This window comes from Chelonoidis abingdonii, chromosome 1 (genome assembly GCF_003597395.2).
Source record: "Chelonoidis abingdonii isolate Lonesome George chromosome 1, CheloAbing_2.0, whole genome shotgun sequence".
Lineage (NCBI taxonomy): Eukaryota > Metazoa > Chordata > Testudines > Testudinidae > Chelonoidis > Chelonoidis abingdonii.
Genome location: NC_133769.1, coordinates 115,864,840 through 115,884,529, shown reverse-complemented (window position 1 = coordinate 115,884,529; position 19,690 = coordinate 115,864,840). Strand labels below are relative to the sequence as shown.

General features: G+C 46.8%; 1 protein-coding gene across 1 annotated transcript in view; it reads left to right on the top strand.

The window, feature by feature from the left end:
• Positions 1-6,812: 6,812 nt before the first annotated feature.
• LOC116815467 (sodium- and chloride-dependent GABA transporter 1-like) overlaps positions 6,813-19,690 on the top strand; it is a 39,319-nt gene continuing 26,441 nt past the window's right edge. The window contains exons 1-5 of the mRNA XM_032763892.1: positions 6,813-7,050; positions 12,064-12,195; positions 14,302-14,405; positions 18,243-18,352; positions 18,805-18,937. Coding sequence (XP_032619783.1) covers positions 6,813-7,050; positions 12,064-12,195; positions 14,302-14,405; positions 18,243-18,352; positions 18,805-18,937 — 717 coding nt within the window. The remainder of the gene's footprint in view (positions 7,051-12,063; positions 12,196-14,301; positions 14,406-18,242; positions 18,353-18,804; positions 18,938-19,690) is intronic.

The window sequence follows — 19,690 nt, the reverse complement described above, 5'->3', positions numbered from 1 at the left end:
GCCAAACAGACTTGGTATGCAGTCACTGCGTATCATGCAGGCAGATCACTACCGTGCATAACCCACTCCCATCCCAAAGCTCTCTCCCTTTGTGCCCCACTGTTGCTCGAAATCCCCTTCTCCAGCATCCTGGTCTTACCCCACCGCTGCACCCAACACCTGTACGTTTACCTACCAGCCCTGAGAACTACGACCCTTACCCTATTGCACTCAACCCCAACCCCATCACATGGCAGCATGTTAATCATGAGTGCAACAGGCCATTCACAAAGCACTCCAGGCAGGAACATATGCATCTGACTTGTACCAGTTCAGCACCCTACCCCCCTGCCCTTTTATGTACTGTATTTTAATAAAGGATTCTTGGCTTTTAAAACGTTTTTATTATTGCAAAAGTTTTGAAACATACTGTACCCCAACGGGAAAAAACAGGCACTGCAAATCATTGCAACCACTGCACTTTCACTCCTGTTCAAGGCACCAACATTATGTTGCTTTCACCTCAATTCTCCCTAGCATCCTTAATTCCTTGAGCCCCTTGTGCTGCGGGCCTCTCAGAGCCCTGCTCTTGGCAGTGCAAATTCAGGCCTCCAGGCGTTGAAACCTCGGATGGTCCATCATCACTGAAGCGTTTTCAACCTTTCCCTTCACAAATTTATGAGAGGGTACAGCACGCGGATATAACCAGTGGGGATGCCTGTTTTTCCCCAAGTCTAGCTTTCCATAAAGACACCTCCAGCGCCCCCTTTTAAACGGCGCAAAAGCACATTCCACAGTTCATTTCTGCACGGCTCGCCTGCAGTTGAACCGTTCCTTTGCCTCCTGCTGTCAACTATCCCTGGTATACGGTTTCTATGAGCCAAGGCATTAATGGGTAAGCGGGGTCTCCAAGGATCACAATGGGCATTTCGACGTCACCCTACTGTGATCTTCCTGTCTGGGGAAAAAGTCCGCCTGCTCCCCTGAAACAGGCCACTGTCCGAAAGACTGCGTGTGTAAATCAATGAAACGCCACGTGATCCCACAACGCCTGCGAGAAACAATAGAGAAATAATTCCTTTCAATAATGTACTAGGATGCTAGAGTGGGTTTGGGCCAGAATAGAATTATTGCGTCCCATCTATCGCCCCTCCACAGTTAGGGAAACCCATTTGTGCAAAAGCTATCCAGAATGTCCTGCACGTCCCCAGGGTCACGGTTCTTCTTAGCAGTGCGATTAATGGCTCTGCAAACTTGCATCAACCCACCTATTCCAACGGTCGACTTTCCCACTCCAAACGGTTTGCGATCCGATCGCGTAAGCTGTCTGGAGTTGCCATCTTCCAGACTGCAATAAAGCCAACCCGCTTCTCACTGACAGGCAGCTCTCAATCTCGTTTCCTTGTGCAGCAGGGTTGAGGCGAGCTCGGCACACAGTCCATGAATGGCTTTTCTCATCCGAATAGTCTTGCAGCCACTGCTCGTCATCCCAGACTTGCGGACGATGTGATCCCACCACTCGTCAGTGCTTGTTTCCCGGAGCCCCCCCCCCAAGGGCAGTGTTCCACGGTGTACGCATGTCCGTTACTGCCACAAGTTAATTATGTCATGGCGTCAGGCAAATTCATAAATCATTCGTCGGACTCCTCGCTGTCACTTTGGAGCTGAAGGAATTAGCTCAACTGCCCAAGTGATGTGCTGGCGACATTATTCAGCCAAAGTCCTCAGCAGCTTGTTGCTTCCATTGTCTAATCAGAAATCGCGCCCTGAACAGACTCACAATGGCACCAAACTGCTTGGATGTGGACGATGGCACCACGGGGCGTTGGACTAGAAGCAGATGACCCGCACCTTTCCGTCCCTTCCCACAACCCACAGCGCCCAAAATGCGGACGAGGTGCCTCTGTTGGGATAGCTGCCCAAAATGCACCGCACTTCCAACAGCGCTTGCAAATGCTGCAAACGTGGCCACACTTGTCGGATAAACAGATTGTTAAGGCGTTAATGTCTCTTTTACCTGCAAAGGGTTAACAAACAGGGAACCAAACACTGACCAGTGGACCAATCAGGAGACAGATATTTTTTAAATTGGTGAGGAAGCTTTTGTCGTGGGTCTTTGTCCGTTGTGTGTTCTTCTCTTGGGCGGTCTGAGAAAGACCAGACATTACTCGAGCTCTCTAAGTTTCTTTCAAATTAGTAAGTGAAGAACAGGCGATTTTAGCTTTTTTTTTGTTGTTTGTTCTTTTGCAAAGTGATCTGGTGCGTTATCTTTTATTATGTGTAGTTGCTGGCGAATTATTTTGATGTTTGTTTATTGGTATGGTGTCTGTAAGCATATAGGATCCTGTAATATTGTACACTTGAGTTACCAGAGATAATTTCTTTACTTTTTCCTTTCTTTTACTAAAAGATTTCCTTTTAAGAACCTGATTGATTTTTTTCTTGTTTCCCTTTTTTATCCCAGGGGATTGGTATAACTCACCAGGACTGGTGGGGGAGACGGGAAGGGGGAGAGGTAGAATCTCTCTCTGTTTTCCTGGAATCTGTTTGCCTCTTTGTGGAAGGGAAGGAACATGCTTCTCTGTATTGTGATTTAAAGAGTTTGGATCAGTAATCTCTCAGGATAGCCCAGGGAGGGAAAGTCTGGGAGGGGGAAAGAAGGGGGAATGGTTTATTTCTCCTTATTTTAAGACCCCAAGGGATTTGGGTTCTTGGGGTCCCCAGGGAAGGTTGGGAAGTTCAGAGTGCCCCAAAACATCATATTTTTGGGTGGTGGCAGTGCTATCAGATCTAAGCTGGTAATTAAGCTTAGAGGATTCACGCTAGTTTCTCATTTTCTGAACTCTAAGGTTCAGATCTGGGAAGGAATGCTATGACAACACTGCAGCGCTGGTAGCTGTCAATGTGGCCACACTGCAGCGCTGTTCCTACACAGCTGTACGAACACAGCTGTAACTCCCAGCGCTGCACATTTCCAAGTGTAGCCATACCCTCAATTTCAGATTGCCACATTTGAAGCAGAGGTTGTGCAATTTCAGGGGGATTTGAAGTGGAATTATCCCAAAATTAAGCCTTTCAGAAACAGAGGCTTGATCCAACACTCATTGGAGTGCATGGGAATGTGGGCACTGGGTCACACCTCAGCAGGTACCAAAAGGTAGGCCCCTAATGGCTCAGTGCTTAGCACTTTTGAAATTCAGGTCACTTATTTATCTGCCATAGATTTAGGACACTAACTTTTGCCAAGTGCTTTTGAAAATCTTAGCTTTACAATGTGTGCAAAGCAGGCTGCATGCAGAAACCCACCACTGCATCACATTTAAGCTTTCTGGCCTTGTTTTCAAGGTTCTGCAAAGCACAGCCTAACTCCTGCTTGTAGCTCTGCTCTCATTAATTATGATTCTATGTGGTTTACAATGCCCCAAAGTGTGCTAGGAACTTTACAGGATAATTAACATGACATGACGGAGAAGCTGAAAAGTACTCTGCTCTCACCAGGGAGCCAATGTAGGGCCTGGAGCCCAGGAGTTGATCTTTATGAAGACCGGTGTTCCTGAGGTAGAAGAGCTGTTGCATTTTGTACCAGTCGGACCTTTTGCATGGTGTGCAGTTACATTCCGAGACAGGATTGCAGAAATCAAAATGGGAAGCAACTAATGCATGGGTCACTCTGGCCTGGACGGTGTCTGATAGGAAGGGGTACAATCTCCTGGCCAGTCACAGAAGGGAGGGGGTGGTTTTTGCTGCCAAAGCTATTTGGGTATTGAGGAGCCTGAAAAATCCCCAAGGCTGCAGATCTGCACAAGTGTCCGGGGGCAGATGCCTTGAAAATTGATGCATTTTCTGGAGTAATTGTTGTTGAAAGTGTTCATCTCTTCTAAGCAGCACCGTCTCAGATCTGCCTAGGCTCAGTTTCAACCAGCTGCTGATTTTGGCTAGCCACTGAGAAAGTTGGGAGCGGGTGCTGTTCACATCTGATATAGAGCTGGGTGTCACCTGCAGGCTACTCGCATTTCAGCCCATGTGGCCTTTCCCAATAGACTGCATTTTTCCACCACTGATGCCTATTTTCTTCCACCTTCAGTTTCTGTTGCATAATCTTCCTACAATGCTAGTGATGTGTGAAAACAGTGGGGTATGTGAGGCCACTATGATGTGAGTGTCTATAGCAGTAGTCCGAGGGTCGCTGTGATGCCTCACTGATTCTTCCTTTCCTTGGCCTCTTGGTTGGGTTGAGTTTCCTAAAAATCAGTTTTGGCAGGGTTCAAAAGTTTGGCCACCTCCGGGAGGAGATAAAACAATTTCCTCACTGCAAGCAAAGAAGAAACCTCCAGTACAGTTCAATTCCTCTCCATCCCCACCCTAAATAGAGAAAGTGTGACATATCGTCATTTCTTTAAGCAGTCTGACTGTAGAAGCTTGGGAAAGGAGCAAAGGGAGAATGGGTGTTATTTTTTTAGACATCAGCCTACATAAGCTTCTGTCTCTGAGCAAAATAGTCAAAATGGCTTTGGCAGATCCTTGGTTACTCTAATTTGTTATATCCCCAGACAAAGATAATTGTATGGACAGTCCACCACTGAGTCTGCCCATAGGGTTTTTGGTGCTGCGTCTTCTGTGTTGTTTTGTAAATAGTCCTTTATTCCCTTTTATTTCCTGACACATTTTCTACGATCTCTTTGCTCTACAAAATGAGCAATTTAAATACCAGGATTGGGTGGGTTGCTGGTTTGGATCGGGTTAGCAGATTGAATAAGACAGAGAGATGATCTGATCACTCAAGCTTTCATTTCAAATGTCAGGAAATGGGCTATTCTGGCATTTGTGTCATGGGCTATTGAAAAGTGTCTCGTTTCTTGTGTCTCAAACTATCGGCCGAGCCCTATTTCTGAAGTGATAGTTAACAATTTGTTGGAGAAAGGAGTTACATTTATCAAAATTGGCCTTGTAGCGTGCAGGAAAGTGGTTTGAGTCTCTATTCTGTGTAGGGTGGGTAGGAAGCAGAAGCTTTTGTGGCTCCTCATTTATAGTATAAGAACTACAGTTATTTTCTTGTCCCTCCCATTCCCTTTTATCATCACCATACTTTTTCTACCTTCCTTGTCAGATTATACGGCAAAAAAAAATCTATTGTATTTAATAGGATGCCAATCACTGTAGTTGCTAGGACCTGATAATACCACTTAGCATGTTTGTGGTAGTTACATTATGTTCAAAGCACTTTGGAATCATTCACTAATGAATACTCACAGTGAGGCAAATGTGTATTATTATCTCTATAAACTGAGACTGAGAGGTTAAATGACTTGCCCCAGGCTATCCTTAGCCACTAGACACTGCTGTCTCTTCACTGCATTATTTTATACTCTAATACTTGCTCTATTATTTTTTGAATTTGCAAATTTTGTTGCCCCAACAAATCTCTCTGGAGGATTGTGAGGATGGTTCTGTTGAGTATAATACAGGCTCCCCTTAGTGGAGGGTTAAATTTACTTGGTGCAGGGTGCCAGCTCAAGGCCAGTGCATGCCTTATGTCCTCTACTTAGGGCCTCAGGTCAATGGGAATCTTCAGTGGGCTTTGAATCAGGCTCTTCTGCCTTATGTTGAGGACTTCAAAGGGACTTGAGTGGTGCAGAGGCCCATGCTGGCCCTCAGCACAGGGGTGAATTTCATCTGGAGAGATTGCCAGTAGAAAATGATGATTAGATACATTTGCACAGCAATACTGCGCAACAAAAGAGACTCAAATGTCACAACAAAATGCAGGAGGGTATGCCATGGCACAGGAAGCCATCTTCATGTTGTGACCCCCTTTGATCCGAGCAGTTAACCAAATGCAGCGTGTTGCAGGTTGTTCCAGTTAGCAGTAGAAATTGGTGATAGTCAGATATTTCTTTGATGCCGTCCTGTTTATTTACAAAATCCTGTTTCCATGAGCAGAGGAAGAGCCAAAGAGGAGACAGTGTCCTGCTTCTCTTACACACAGCCCCTTATCCCCAGAGGCCACTCCAGCCAATCTGCCACCCTAAGGAAAACTTCATTGTCCTGTCCCCCTCCTACCTTCTTAGAAGTTTGCAGCAGAAATTCATTCCCCATCTGCCCCCTGCAACTCTCCCCTGGCCTCCTCCAGCCCCTGGGGCCAGAACCTTCCAGCCCCCTGTGACTTTTCCCCTGGAGCTGCTCAGCTCAACTACAGCAGGACCTGGTCTTTCCCCGCCCAACCCTCTGCACCATCTTACCCTGCACCCCCAGCCCTGCCCGCTGCACACCCCGTCCCCAACCCTCACCCCCTGCCTGTCCCCCAGCATCCTCTGCACCTCCCAGCTGCCCCCTGGCCCTGCACCCCTAGCTCCATCATCCCTCTGTCTTCACCTCCACCCATCCCTCAGCTCCATCCCTCCCTTCTCCAGCTTAACTGCCCCCTGGCCCTGCACCCCTAGCTCCATCATCCCTCTGTCTTCACCTCCACCCATCCCTCAGCTCCATCCCTCCCTTCTCCAGCTTAACTGCCCCCTGGCCCTGCACCTTTCCAGATGAGCTCTTCGCTGTTGGGTTTGTAATATGGGGCAGCTGGGGAACAGGTGCAGAGAAGTTTGCATGACTTGCTGAAGGCTGTACAAGTAGTCAGTCCACAAGCGTTCAGGAGGATGTGGTTCATAGTCCTATGTTTCTATCCCACTGTTTTGGGCAAAGAGCAACTTCTCCCTCTACTTTCTCCTCAGAAGTACCAGCAGGAGCTTTGTCCAACCCGCCAGTCCCTTTTAATCTGAGATCAACTGGGACTGAAAGTGTCATTCCCGCCCCTCCAACTCATACAGTAACTGTGAGCAGCGATGGGGAAAATTGACAACACGTCTGTGGAGCTAAATTCGCCCTCCGAGGTGAAGCAGGCAGCCATTGAGGAATTTGAGCCAATCACCCAAGGAGATGGAAGCACCAAGAAGATGAAGGAGCTCCCAGACAGAGGTTCTTGGAAGGGCAAATTTGACTTCCTGCTGTCCTGTGTGGGCTACGCCATTGGGCTGGGCAATGTCTGGCGGTTTCCATATCTCTGTGGCAAGAATGGAGGAGGTGAGCATAGAATGCTAAACACATGTTTTCCTTTATATCCACCTCCACCCCAGGGTGTAGTTAGTCCTTTGAAATATATCTGCACACTGACTGATCCTTTTCCCTCCTGTCCTGCCTTCAGGGTACCCACGATTCACCACATCAGATATACTGAGGCAGCATAAGCCAATTGCCAGTTGAGATCAGGAAGAAATCATAGTAATGCTTTGCATTTCCATACAGCAGTGCCTTTCACCCACGGATGGATCGTAGAGGCATGAATGAGTTAAGCCTCACAACACAGCTGTGAGAGAAGTTAATATCACTAACCCCATTTTACAGGTGAAGAAACTGAGGTACAGAGAGGTTAAGTGACTTAACAATGGTCACCGAGGAATTCTGTGGCACAGCTGGAAATAGAGCCCTTCTCTTCATGTATCCAGTGTCTTGCTAAGTGCTATCACCTCTTACTCTTCAAATTCCACTAAAATCCCTCTTTTCCTTACTGCCCCCTTGGCTAAATCCCTTGGCCTCACCTTGGTCATCTCTTAATGTGTGTGAGAATGATGGTCTCATAGAAGCACTGGACTAGGAATCAAGGGAACTGGATTGAATTCCCCGCTCAGCCACAGACTCCTGTGCCTTTGGCAAATCACATAATCTATCCTGTGTCTCCATTCTGTCTCTAGAAACTGGGTCTGTTTGTACTAGCCTGGCTCACGGAGATAAAATCCATCAGTGATTGAGGCACTAAGATACTCCAGTGATAGTGGTCATAGAAGTACTCAGATGGCCTCAATTTTTTGTAGTCCTCTCCTTCCTCCCCACCATTTTGTCAAAGCTCTGCTACTAACGTCACCTTCTTCTCTCACTGCTTCATCCATGTCACTCACTTTCTCCACTTGTCTCACTGGCTTTCCATCCCTTACCATGTCCAGCTCAAACTACTCCTCAACTCCAACGCTATCAATAATCTCAACTCCAGCTGTCACTAGGTTCACATTTCCTCCTACTTCCTTCCCCATACTCTTCACTTCCCCCACTTCATCTTTTCCCAGTCTTGGTTTTCCCCCCTCCAGTCATGTTGCTCTCTGCTTGAAAAATCTTCCCCTCCTAGGCCCCCCTAGTCTTCTTTTTCCTCTCCTTTAAATTCCTCCTAAAGACTCACTTCCTCTCTGACCTACTTGTCCTTCTCATGAGTTCCTTCTCCCACCCCTTCCTTACTGTACTGCTGTCCCATGTCTGACATTGCCTTTGTGTTTCATCTACTTTGCATGTTGGGAAAAGAGACCCGTCCAACTGATCACAGGTGTCCTGACTCCCTGTCCCCTACACTAAACACTAGACAATACTCTGCCCATGAAATTCCACCACAGCACGTTATCGAATCATGGAAATGTAGGGCTGGAGGGGACCTCAAGTGATCATCTAGTGCAGGGGTTCTCAACCTTTTTCTTTCTGAGGCCCCTCCTAACATGCTGTCAAAACTCCCTGGCCCAGCTGTGCCACAACTGTTTTTCTGCATATAAAAGCCAGGGCTGGTGTCAAGGGATAGCAAGCCGGGCAATTGCCAGGGATCCCATACCACAAAGCCGAGTTGCTCAGGCTTTGGCTTCAGCAGCGGGTGATGGGGCTTGGGGCCCCTGGCCGCAGTTCTGCGCAGTGGGGCTTTGGCTTTTTGCCCTGGGCCCTAAGAAGCCTACCACCGGCCGTGCTTGGCAGATTCCCTGAAACCTGTCTGTGGCCCTGGACCTCTGGTTGAGAACCAATGGTCTAGTGCAACCCCTTGCACCAAGGCAGGACCAAGTAAACCTAGACCACCCCTGACAGGTCTTTGTCTAACCTGTTCTTAAAAAAACTCCGAAGATGGGGATTCCACAACCTCCCCTGGAAGTCTATTCCAGTGCTTATCTACCCTTATAGTTAGAAAGTTCTTTCTAATAGCTAACCTAACACAATTAGGTTTGCTATGAGCTTTTACAGCTTCCTCTGAAGTATCAGGCACTGACTACTGTTGGCGACCAGGTGAGGTGGCCCAGGTGTCTCTCCCTTCTGTTCCTATTTTCTTATGTCAATTCATAAGGAATAATGGTTTTATGGGGCAGTACTGAGTAATGGGAGAGGTGGCTTTTATTGCTGGCTCTGCCACTCTGTGGGTGCATGATCTCAGACAAGTCATGGCACCTCAGCGTGGCTGTTTCTTCATAACTAAATTGGAGATAATAATAGATATCTCAGGGGTGTTATGACGCTAAAATAATTCCTCTCTGCAAAACATGCTGAGCCCTGAGGAGGGAAGTGCCAAGTGCTATTGTTAGTGTTACAAATCCAGCACTGTATGATCTCTAACACAGCAAGATGTTCAGAAAATGCTGGATGAGCCTGGCAAATTTGTCAGTTGCCGTAAGAAATGTTGCTCTCAGGAAATGTAAAGTTGTGCACTGTGCCTGCGTAGTTTCAAGGCCCCATGCTGCTGGTCCATGCAGGTTGTTCCATTGCTATCTGCATCAGTCACTCCTCTGGTCCTCTTCCAGTCTGGCTTCTAACAAGCAACTGTTTCTGCAGCCTGCCACAGTGAGCAGCAGTGGAGGCTGCTGATGTTTGAAAATAAGCAGGCAAAGGGTCACACAAAGCACTGATCAGAGCCAATTGAAAGCAGAGAGGAAGGATCAGTCAGCACTGACTCAGAACCAGGTAGGCAATGCCTCCCGTGCCGAGGCTGAGGCACCTCCACTGCTGAGCAGACAGTGGGTGGAACTGCAATTATATATCAGCACGTGCAATGTTGAAAGCAAAGTTGTGTGGGCTGCTTCCATTACACACAGGCAAATTGAACGGAATGACAATATTGTCGTTTCACTTACTACTGTCACATCGGCTCAACCCCCAGTCGATTTAATCTGCATTGTAATCAGAGATACAGTGAGGGTGAGATTCATCCTAGGTAGACATATCCTTAGCACTGAATGTAGCTCAGTAGGTCCTAACAATTGTCTGATGAGAAATTTAGACTGTGCATACCTGATAGAGAATGTTTCTTTAATTGGTTATGATTGACATTTGACCTTGATTAAGGCTACAAACAAAAACATATTGGTGCTTTTATATCCTGATAATTAATCAGTGGGCAGTGGTGGCCAATTTCTTTACTAATTATGAGTAGTATTTGTTTGTATCACATTAGTGCCTAGAGGCTCCAACCAAGATTGAGGCTGCATTGTACCAGGTGCAGTACAAACCCAGTCCCTGTTCCAAAGAGCTAAATCTAAATAGAGAAGGGAAACAAGGTGAAGAGAGTAAGGAAAGATTATTTTCATCCCCAAGAGACTGACTTGCCCCAGATCACACTGGAACGGAACCCAGATCTCCTGAGTACTACCCTGTTCTTGCGCTCAAAATTCAGTGTGTTCATTTTTAGTTCTACCAACATTTCTCCAAATGATTTCAGCCCAGGGTGTAATTTTCCTCCCAGAATGTTATAATAGGGTGGCCAATGATGCAGGGCCCTGATCATGGTTTGTCCATGTCTAGGATCTACCACAATATGACTAAATACTAATAGCCTCAGAGATTGGATCTGACCTTTCTCAAAGTTCTTAGAAGGCTTGACTCTGATTTCTGGCTTGCGGGCATGCATCGCTAGCTAGAATGCTGTAAGGGGTGCTGATTGGCACGTTTCTATGACAGCGTAGGAGAGGTTTTTTTAAGTCAAGATGTTGTTGAATATAAGCCGGCATTTTTTGCCAGCTGGGAGTTCAAGTTCATGGCCATCAAGCTGCTTGCCTGCAGCACACTGACCATGTCCCCCTGCCACCTGCTGCCAACTTATGTTCCTGAATCACTGCCCTAGATGCATGTAAAAGGGCTTGAAGCCAACTTCCCCCTGTGGGCCTCAGCTGTCTATCCAGCTCCCGTTGGGCCTCAGCTGTTTACCCACTGAGTCAGCAGTCCTGACTAATGTGATGTGTCTCTGCAGAGCCATCCCTAGTAGTTTGATGGAACCCAATAGTGTCAGAGATGGATCCAGCCACAGTGATCCATGATTTCAGATTGTCCGGGCATGATTATTGCAAACCCCTATACCTGAGACTGAAGATGCAAATTCTGAGGGGGTTGGGAGGAACCAGCTAATCTAGAATGCAGCAGCCCTCTGCTGTGTGACCCTGGGAGGCAGGAGTGTATCGTTGCAGTGCTCCAGTCATGTCACTCCCTCCTCGTTAAACAGAGTTCCCGTTCAAAGTCATGGTGCAAATCTTCAGAGCTCAGGGGGTTGGGTCTGAGGTAGCTGAGCAACCACCACTCTCTCCACAATCACGACCCTCTGTGACAGCATCCATCCTAAGGGCAATGGACCTCTCTACAACCTGTGTTAGACCTGTGAAAGCTGGAGTCTGAGCTTTCTCAAAAGCCATCCTATGGCTGCAGAACTGCCTTCCTCAAGAATCCAACTGACCTCAAATCTTGCTGCCGGCGGGTCGAGCTGCAAGACGCAGCTGGTTTGTCCTAGCTTTTCTGTGACAATAACACAATAGCTAACAAATGAACTAACGGGTAATGCCAAAGACTCCTGTCTGCTGTTGGGCTGGTGAGGAGAGAGAGAACAAATTGCCCATGAACTACCAGTTCCTGTTTCTGTTTTCTTGCCTTGGTCTCAGATATCACGTTGTTGAGTGTGGTATGAATATCTAGAATGGTAAATCAGATTGGCACATGGGTGCTTGTGTAGAGGGTGATGGGGATGTGAGAAGAAAGAAGTGACAGAGAAAGATACAGTCCGAATAGTAATTAAACAGCCACCACAGAACATCCTTGTCCACTATTGAACAGGGGGATGAAAGTTGGGGGGTGGCATCATTGCTTGAGAACTGGAGCTGGAACAGAGCATTAGGACTGCAATGTGAGCCCGGGGATTTGTGCAGTAACTGTGAGCTGAGCTTTACATTTCTTGGGAAGAAGAGGTGACCAGAGCCCCAAAAAGTCTTGTGGTGATGAGACCTTGCAGAACCTGCTTCTAACAGCTGTTTGTTCTTCCAGGGGCTTTCTTGATTCCCTATTTTCTGACGCTGGTGTTTGCTGGGATTCCTCTCTTCCTACTGGAGACAGCTCTCGGCCAGTATACCTCTGTTGGCGGATTGGGGGTCTGGAAATTAGCGCCCATGTTCAAAGGTACTGTGCTGTAAGTCCATGATGCTGATGCCATATATCTAGCTTTAGAGCTGAAACCGTTTACTGGAATGGGAAGCAACACCTCAGGGACTGGGACATAAGCCCTTGGGGAAATGGTGGTGAGTCCCTGGAGACTGTTATAGCTGATCTATGGTGTTTGTAGTATCCTCTTCACCATGGTGTCTAGGCATCAGTAACACTCCAGCTCTCTGTTTGAATGACCTCTGATAGTGACAAAACACTCAGGTAGACAATACTGCCTTGATGGAGGCAAATGACTGAACGGAGCCACCTGGCACAGCAGGATTGTACTTAACATGAGATGCAGTAAGTTGGTGGGGAGGGCAGTGCTGCTCTGTACCAGCAGAACCCTGTTTACTGTACACTAGAAGGTTGGCTCTCCCTCAGTTGGGAGTAAACCTGTTGTTGTTGTGTTCACAGTAACAACATACAAGAGGCTAGTGGTAAATTAGAATAAGTGTTTTTATTAAGAGAGACTAATTCAACTACAGGAGCAGGCAAGACACAGATTGTTCCCCCTCTTTGATTTTCATAGAGCTCTACACATACAACTCTGCTAGCAGGATACTGAAAGACATCACCATTCAATCTTTGAAACATGAGAGAGAGGCACAACATCCATACAAGCCTTCATTGGCTGATCAGTGAACTTGAGGCACCGTGCACTGCCACTTACTGATCTCTGTGGGTACGTCTACACTGCACGATTATTTCGAATTAGCTTAAACCGATATTACAAAACAGATCTAATAAAATCGGTTTAGCTCGTCCACAGTGGGATCACGAAATCGATTGTTTGCGTCCATGGTCCAAAGCTACCATCGATTTCAGGAGCGGTGCACTGTGAGTAGCTGTTCCTCAGCTGTCCCATAGTTCCCACTTCCGGGGTTGAGAGCACAGTGCCTGATTGGGCAGAATATTCCGGTGGTGCTGGGTACAGCCTACCCCTCCCTTTTGAAGGCAGCAGACAACCTTTGGCGCCTTTTCACCTGGAGTGCATTGAGCAAATGCCATAGCACAGGCAAATTCATGGACCCTGAGATCACAAACGGTATCCTGACCGTTGTCAGCACCTTCGCGTACTCTCTCCAGCAGCATTTCAGGTACACAGTAGGGGTGACATTTACAGTACTCAAGGAATTATTATTTACTTCTCTTTCACGTCTGGGGGGGGGAAGAGACTGATGAGCTTGTTCCGTGAACCACACAAGACACCGTGATATTAAGCTCACAGACATTGGGCGCTCAGCCAACAGAATTGCCAAATAGTTTTCAGAGATGCATGTGGAGACTGGGTAAAAGTGTTAGTCCTCATTACCCCTCACCTCCCTCATGAGCATCCGTTTGAGTTCTCTGGCTTCCGTTAAGGTTGTCAAACGCACTCGCTGTGTATCCTGGAGTTATTTTCAAAGCTTTGGCATTTCCTGCTCTTTAATGGAGCTCTGAATAAAACAGATTTGTCTCACCATACACGATCAGATCTAGTATCTCCGTAGGTTCAATGGCAGGAGCTACTTTTGCATTATGGAACTGGCATCGCACCAGTTGCTGATCAGAGCTGGACACGTGAAAGCAGGAAATGTCATTCTAAAGGTCTCGGGCCTTTTTCCTGTTACGGCACTTCCAGCATCCGAGTGTCGGAATTGGACCGATGCGGTTCAGTGGTTTGCACTGTGTGGGATACCTCTAGGAGGCCAAAATAATGTCGATTTCCGTCCACACGAACCCTATCCGAGTTAACACTTTCGATCTAGCGCTAACTCTTCTCCGTGCTGGGAGAGTTCCGAAATCGATTTAGGAGCGTTTAACTCGATATTAATATGACGACGCATGTGAACGGGTTACAGCGTTAAATCGGGTATACAATCGGCCATTAAACCGATTTAAAGTCGGCAAGTGTAGACCTGGCCTGTGAGATATTCACATTCCTAGGTGTACAAACCTTTGCCTCTCCTCTGTGCAGTCACTTCTCGGCTGCCACCCCACTTCATCACAGGAGGCTTTATCCATCTGCTCAATACAACTCCACAAAAAAAAAGGACTTTGATGGGCTTGTGCTGAGCAAGCTTTGTTTTTCTCTCCTAGGAGTGGGCCCATGGCTGCCTGTGGTTCTCTCGTTCTGGCTGAATACTATTACATTGTCAATCATTGCCTGGGCACTGTACTATCTCTTCATCTTTCAACTGTTGGTGAGTTTCAGCCATTCTATAACCTTAAATTTGCCTGTCGTAATTTGGCAGTTCCTGATTTTCGGTGAATGTGGAGTTTAACCATATTACTTCTGTTTCTACGTGTGAAAGTATACAAACATATACAGTTATACAGATTGTGCAGGGGAGCACTTCTCGCTTAATGTGCTGCTGGATCTGTGCTGAGACATCCTATGACATCAACTGTTATGCATTATGGACAGCTTTCAGTGTAGAGCAGTATTAGTTCCGTATTGCAAAAAGACAGGAGTACCTTGTGGCACTAAGACTTACAAATTATTTCAGCATAAAGCTTTCATTGGGACTAACAGCTCACTTTCTTCGAATGCATAGAATGGAACACACAGACAGGAGTATTTATGATACAGAGAGAACGATGAAAAGATGAAATACGCTACCAACTGGAAGAGTCCAATAAATTGAGGGAACTATCATCAGCAGAATCTCTCTCAGACCAGAAGAAAACACCTATAAGATCTCTATCAAGCATCCTTAAAACTACAACTACCCAGCTACTGAAGGAAAAACAGATTGACAGAGCCAGAAGAGTACCCAGAAGCAACCTACTGCAGGACAGGCCCAACAAAGATGAATAAACAGAATGCCACAAGCCGTTCACCTTCAGCGCCCAACTAAAACGCCTCCAGTGCTTCATCAAGATGCCTACAACCTATCCTGAAAAATGATTCCCTCACTCTCACAGATCTTGGGAGACAGGCAGTCCTCGCTTACAGCAGCCTCCCAACCTGAAGCAAATAACCACAGGGACCTAATCCTTGCACAAAGTCCGGATGCCAGCTCTTTTCACATATCTGTTCAAAATGACCACCATTCATAGTGACCTAATCACATCAGGCCATGCCATCAGGGCTCATTCACCTGCAATCTACCAACTTGATATTTGCCATCATGTGCCAGCAATGCCCGTCTGCCATTGATACATTGGCCAAAAACCGGACAGTCTCTACGCAAAAGAATAAATGGACATAAATCTAACATCAGGAATCATTACATTCAAAAACCAGTGGGAGAACACTTCAACCTCTTTAACCACTCAGTGACAGACTTGAAGGTGGCAATTTTGCAACAAAAAAACTTCAGAAACAGGCTCCAAAGAGAGACTGCTGAACTCGAATTAATATACAAATTAGACACAATTAACTCAGGCCTTAACAGAGACTGGGAATGGTTGGGTCATTACACTAATTGACTCTATTTCCCTATGTTAAGTTCTCCTCACACCTTCTATGGATCATCTCAATTATCACTTCAAAGGTTTTTTTCTCCTGCTGATGATAGCTCATCTCAATTGATTGGTCTCTTATTTGGTATGCTTACTTCCACCTTTTCATGTTCTCTATATGCATAAATATCTTCTGTCTGTGTGTTCCAGTCTATGCACCCGAAGAAGAGAACTGTATGTAGCCCATGAAAGCTTATGCTGAAATAAATTTGTTACTCTCTAAGGTGCCACAAGTACTCCTGTTCTGCATTACTGTGTGCTGTGTTCTTTTAGGGGATATGTTCCCTTTATAAACATTAGAAATCTGTCCTTCTGCCCCACAACTTTTCATATTCTCCTTTCTGTCTATCGTAGTCAGAGAGTACCAGTCATGGTAATAGGGATGTGTTTCTAAAATGGATTCTTCATGAGATTGTTTCATTACCATGGGCTTGGCTGTGAACTTAATTAGACCCTATTTACACTGCTCCCATTCCATTGTTTCCAGGGGAAAAGAACTTTAGCACATGCTTACATCTATCCCCTAAACAGGACAGCATTTAAGCAAATGACTTCTAGCATAGGCTTAAGTCCCATTGACTGCAACGGGATGCTGTCCTAAATTGGGAAATTGTACCAGTGTATACAAGATCAGAATGGAGACTCAAGTCTGAAGTACATTTCTTCACAACTGAACCATTCTTATCAATCTAATAGCTGAGAAGAGCTCCCTTAGCAATCCATAGACATAAAGATCTCTAATTCCGTGGGTCCTGTGGGATTCTATTTCGTTTAGAACCACCTGCTAAAATGCTGTAAATGTACCATAGTTTAGTCCTGCTTCAGTTTTTATTTGATTATGTTTTCCAGCATCTGTGAAGTCATTTGTCAAAATGTTCTTATGTGTGTAGTCTCTCCAGTGCCTTCTGAATGCCTTCAGTATTTGTTGTTCTCTCTTAACCCCACACTAGCAATTTGTACAAGTGTCAGCTGTTGTGGTCCAGGTAGAACACCTACATATTCCTGAACAAGACTTTATAACACGGGAGGGCAAACTACTGCCCATGGGCCAGATCCAGCCCATTAGGCCTTTCAGTCTGGCCCATGGGATTGCCACCCCCATGGTGCAGCAGGGCTAAGGCAGGGTCCCTGCCTGCCCTGGCCCCATGCCACTCCCAGAAGTGGCAGAAACCACATCTCTACAGCCCCTGGGGGAGGGGAGCGGCTAGAGGGCTCCAAGTGCTGCCCTCGCCTGCAGGCACTGCCTCTCGCAGCTCCCATTGGCCGGGAACGGGGAACCACAGCCAATGGGAACTTCAGGGATGGTACCCACAGGCAAGGGCAGCGTGTGGTGGAGCCGCCTACCCCACCCCCAGGGGCCACTACCAGACATGCTGGTCACTTCTGGGAGCAGCGAGGTGCCAGGGCAGGCTGGGAGCCCGCCTTAGCCCTGCTGCGCGTTGCTGTCACCCCAAAGCTGCTCGACGGAAGCTGCGTCGGGCTGGAGCCTGCACTCTGAACCCCTCCTGCACCCCAGTCCCCTGCCATGAACCCCCTAATCCTTGCCACATCCCTCCTGTACCCCAACCCCCTGCCCTGAGTCCCCTTCTACACCCCTTGTACACCTCAACACCTTGCCCTGAGCCCCTTCCTGCATATCGCACCCCTTCCCTGCCCCAGCCCTACTTTCATGGTCCTGCATACAATTTCCCCACCCAGATATGGCCCTCGGGCCAAAAAGTTTGCCCACCCCTGCTTTAAAACCACAAAAGAAGAGTCTGCACCTAGAGAATGTGTCCCAGCTTTCATCCTGAGCCCACTACACCTTGGAACAGGACTTTGGGAGTTCAGTCAGTGCTGCCTATACACCCAGGCAGTACAGACATGACCAATAAAGCTGATCATTATAAGCCTCAGTGTAGAAGATCGGTGATTTGATTCAAGCAGCTCACAGGTATCAGAGCTGCACCATCAGTTTTTTTAAATTAAGTGGAGATGGGTCTGAATCAAAATCTCAGACTGGAGCATCCCAAAAATTTGGATCAAGGGGGTGTTAAATCAGACTTCTGTCTGAATTTTGCAGCTCAGGCCCACCTCTAGAGTAAGATAAAGTGGGACAAAAATAAATAAATACCACATAATCCCCTACCCCTGCCACATCAAAAACTCCTTAATCATAGTCCTACCTGGAGATATTCCTCCCTGGGATTGCACCACTGAAGTGAACAGACCAGAGATGAATATGGTCAGTTGCCTCAGGCTCCCAGGGCTCTGGCTATAAAATTGCACTGTAGATGTTCAGACTTAGATGTTCCTACCCTGCCCCCCAACCTGCCTCATGTTTCCACACCCCCTGAACACTTCCTACCCTCGAGGAAGTCCTCACATTCCCTCACCACAACCCACAGAATATCCTGTTGTTAGAATGTGACTTTTTAATTCAAGTGGAGCTGGGAGCAGCTTAACAAACAAGTATGTTCTAAATTATAACAGGGCAATGCATCGGGGATATGTGACTGACAGAAGAGAGCATGTGGAGAACAGAACTGAGCTATGCTTCCCTAATTGTATCATCCCCTTCCTCTTCCCATTAGGATCTGCCATGGCAAAGCTGTGGTAATGCCTGGAACACAGAGAGATGCTTTTCCAACTACTCCCTCAATGATACCACCAACCTGACGAGCGCTGTGACCGAGTTCTGGGAGTACGTCTGCAGTCTAAGTCAGGTTTCACCACTGCAGGGACCATCTCACCAATTCATGGGGGCTTCTTGCTCATCCATTTGAGAGTAGCTTTGAAAGTCTCTGTTGGCGGCATGAAGTTGTTTATCAGACCATGCTGAATGGGTGCTCTCTGTCTCCAGAGGGAGCATTCCTGCTAAATGTCTGGTTCATGTGCAGTCAAACATTCAGACAGAGCAAGGAGGGTCAAAACACATCCCATCATCCATCCTTCTTTCTTCAGTCCCTCACACTATATCTCATTTCCTTTCTGACCTTCATGTCTTTTGCCAATATTTGGGCTTAGACCCACCTTTTGTGCCCTCTGCCCGCATCTTGGCTCACCCCCTTCCTTCGTTCCTTCCACCTGTGTCTGGAATCTCAAATCATTCATGTAGATTATACCTTTTTCTAATTCCATGTCTTTTGTCTGCAGGAGGAACATGCACCAGATTTCTGGTGGCCTGGGGGAGCCAGGTAACATCCGCTGGTCCCTAGCAGGCACTCTCGCTTTAGCGTGGGTTCTGGTCTATTTCTCCATCTGGAAAGGAGTAGAGTGGACTGGAAAGGTACTTTGTAATAATCAAGTGATACAGTGTTGCCTTTTATTACTGTACTCGTCTCTCGTGGTGAAATGTCCTCCAGATTCAATTTTGAGTGCCTGTAATTAGGGTTTACTGTGTTGCAAGGAAGAATTGGAGTGTGTGCCATTAAATTCTTTACCTTTCACAGTGGTAAAAATTGCCACAGGAGTTGCGGTATTCTAAGCATAGAGAATACTTCTTAACCATAGCATATTCTGACTGAGTATTGAACTTTCAGACTTTTGGAAAGATTTAAGCCAAGCTTTTAAAAAATTACATTCAAAGCCCAACTTGAAACACCATAAAGGGGACTTTGCCCCTCCCTGAGCACCTGCTTTCTGAAACTCAGGTCATTTTAGGGGATCAGAAATTGAGCATCCAGAATCACCTCATACTTTGAGTTTTGAGGATGACCCTCTGTCATGGTACAATTCCCCACTCTGAACCTTAGCGTCCAAAAGATGGGGTACCAGCATGAATTCCCCCAAGCTTTATTACCAGCTTAGGACCTGTAACGCTGCCACCAACCAGGAATTCCATTGCCTGGTACACTCTGGTCCCTCCAAAACCTTGCCCGGGGAACCCCAAGACCCAGATCCTCTGGATCTTAACACAAGGAAAGAAAACCCTTTCCCCCACCGTTGCCTCTCCCAGGCTTCCCCTCCCTGGGTTACCCTGGAATATCACTGTGATTCAAACTCCTTGAATCACAAAACAGAGAGGACAATTCACCTTCCT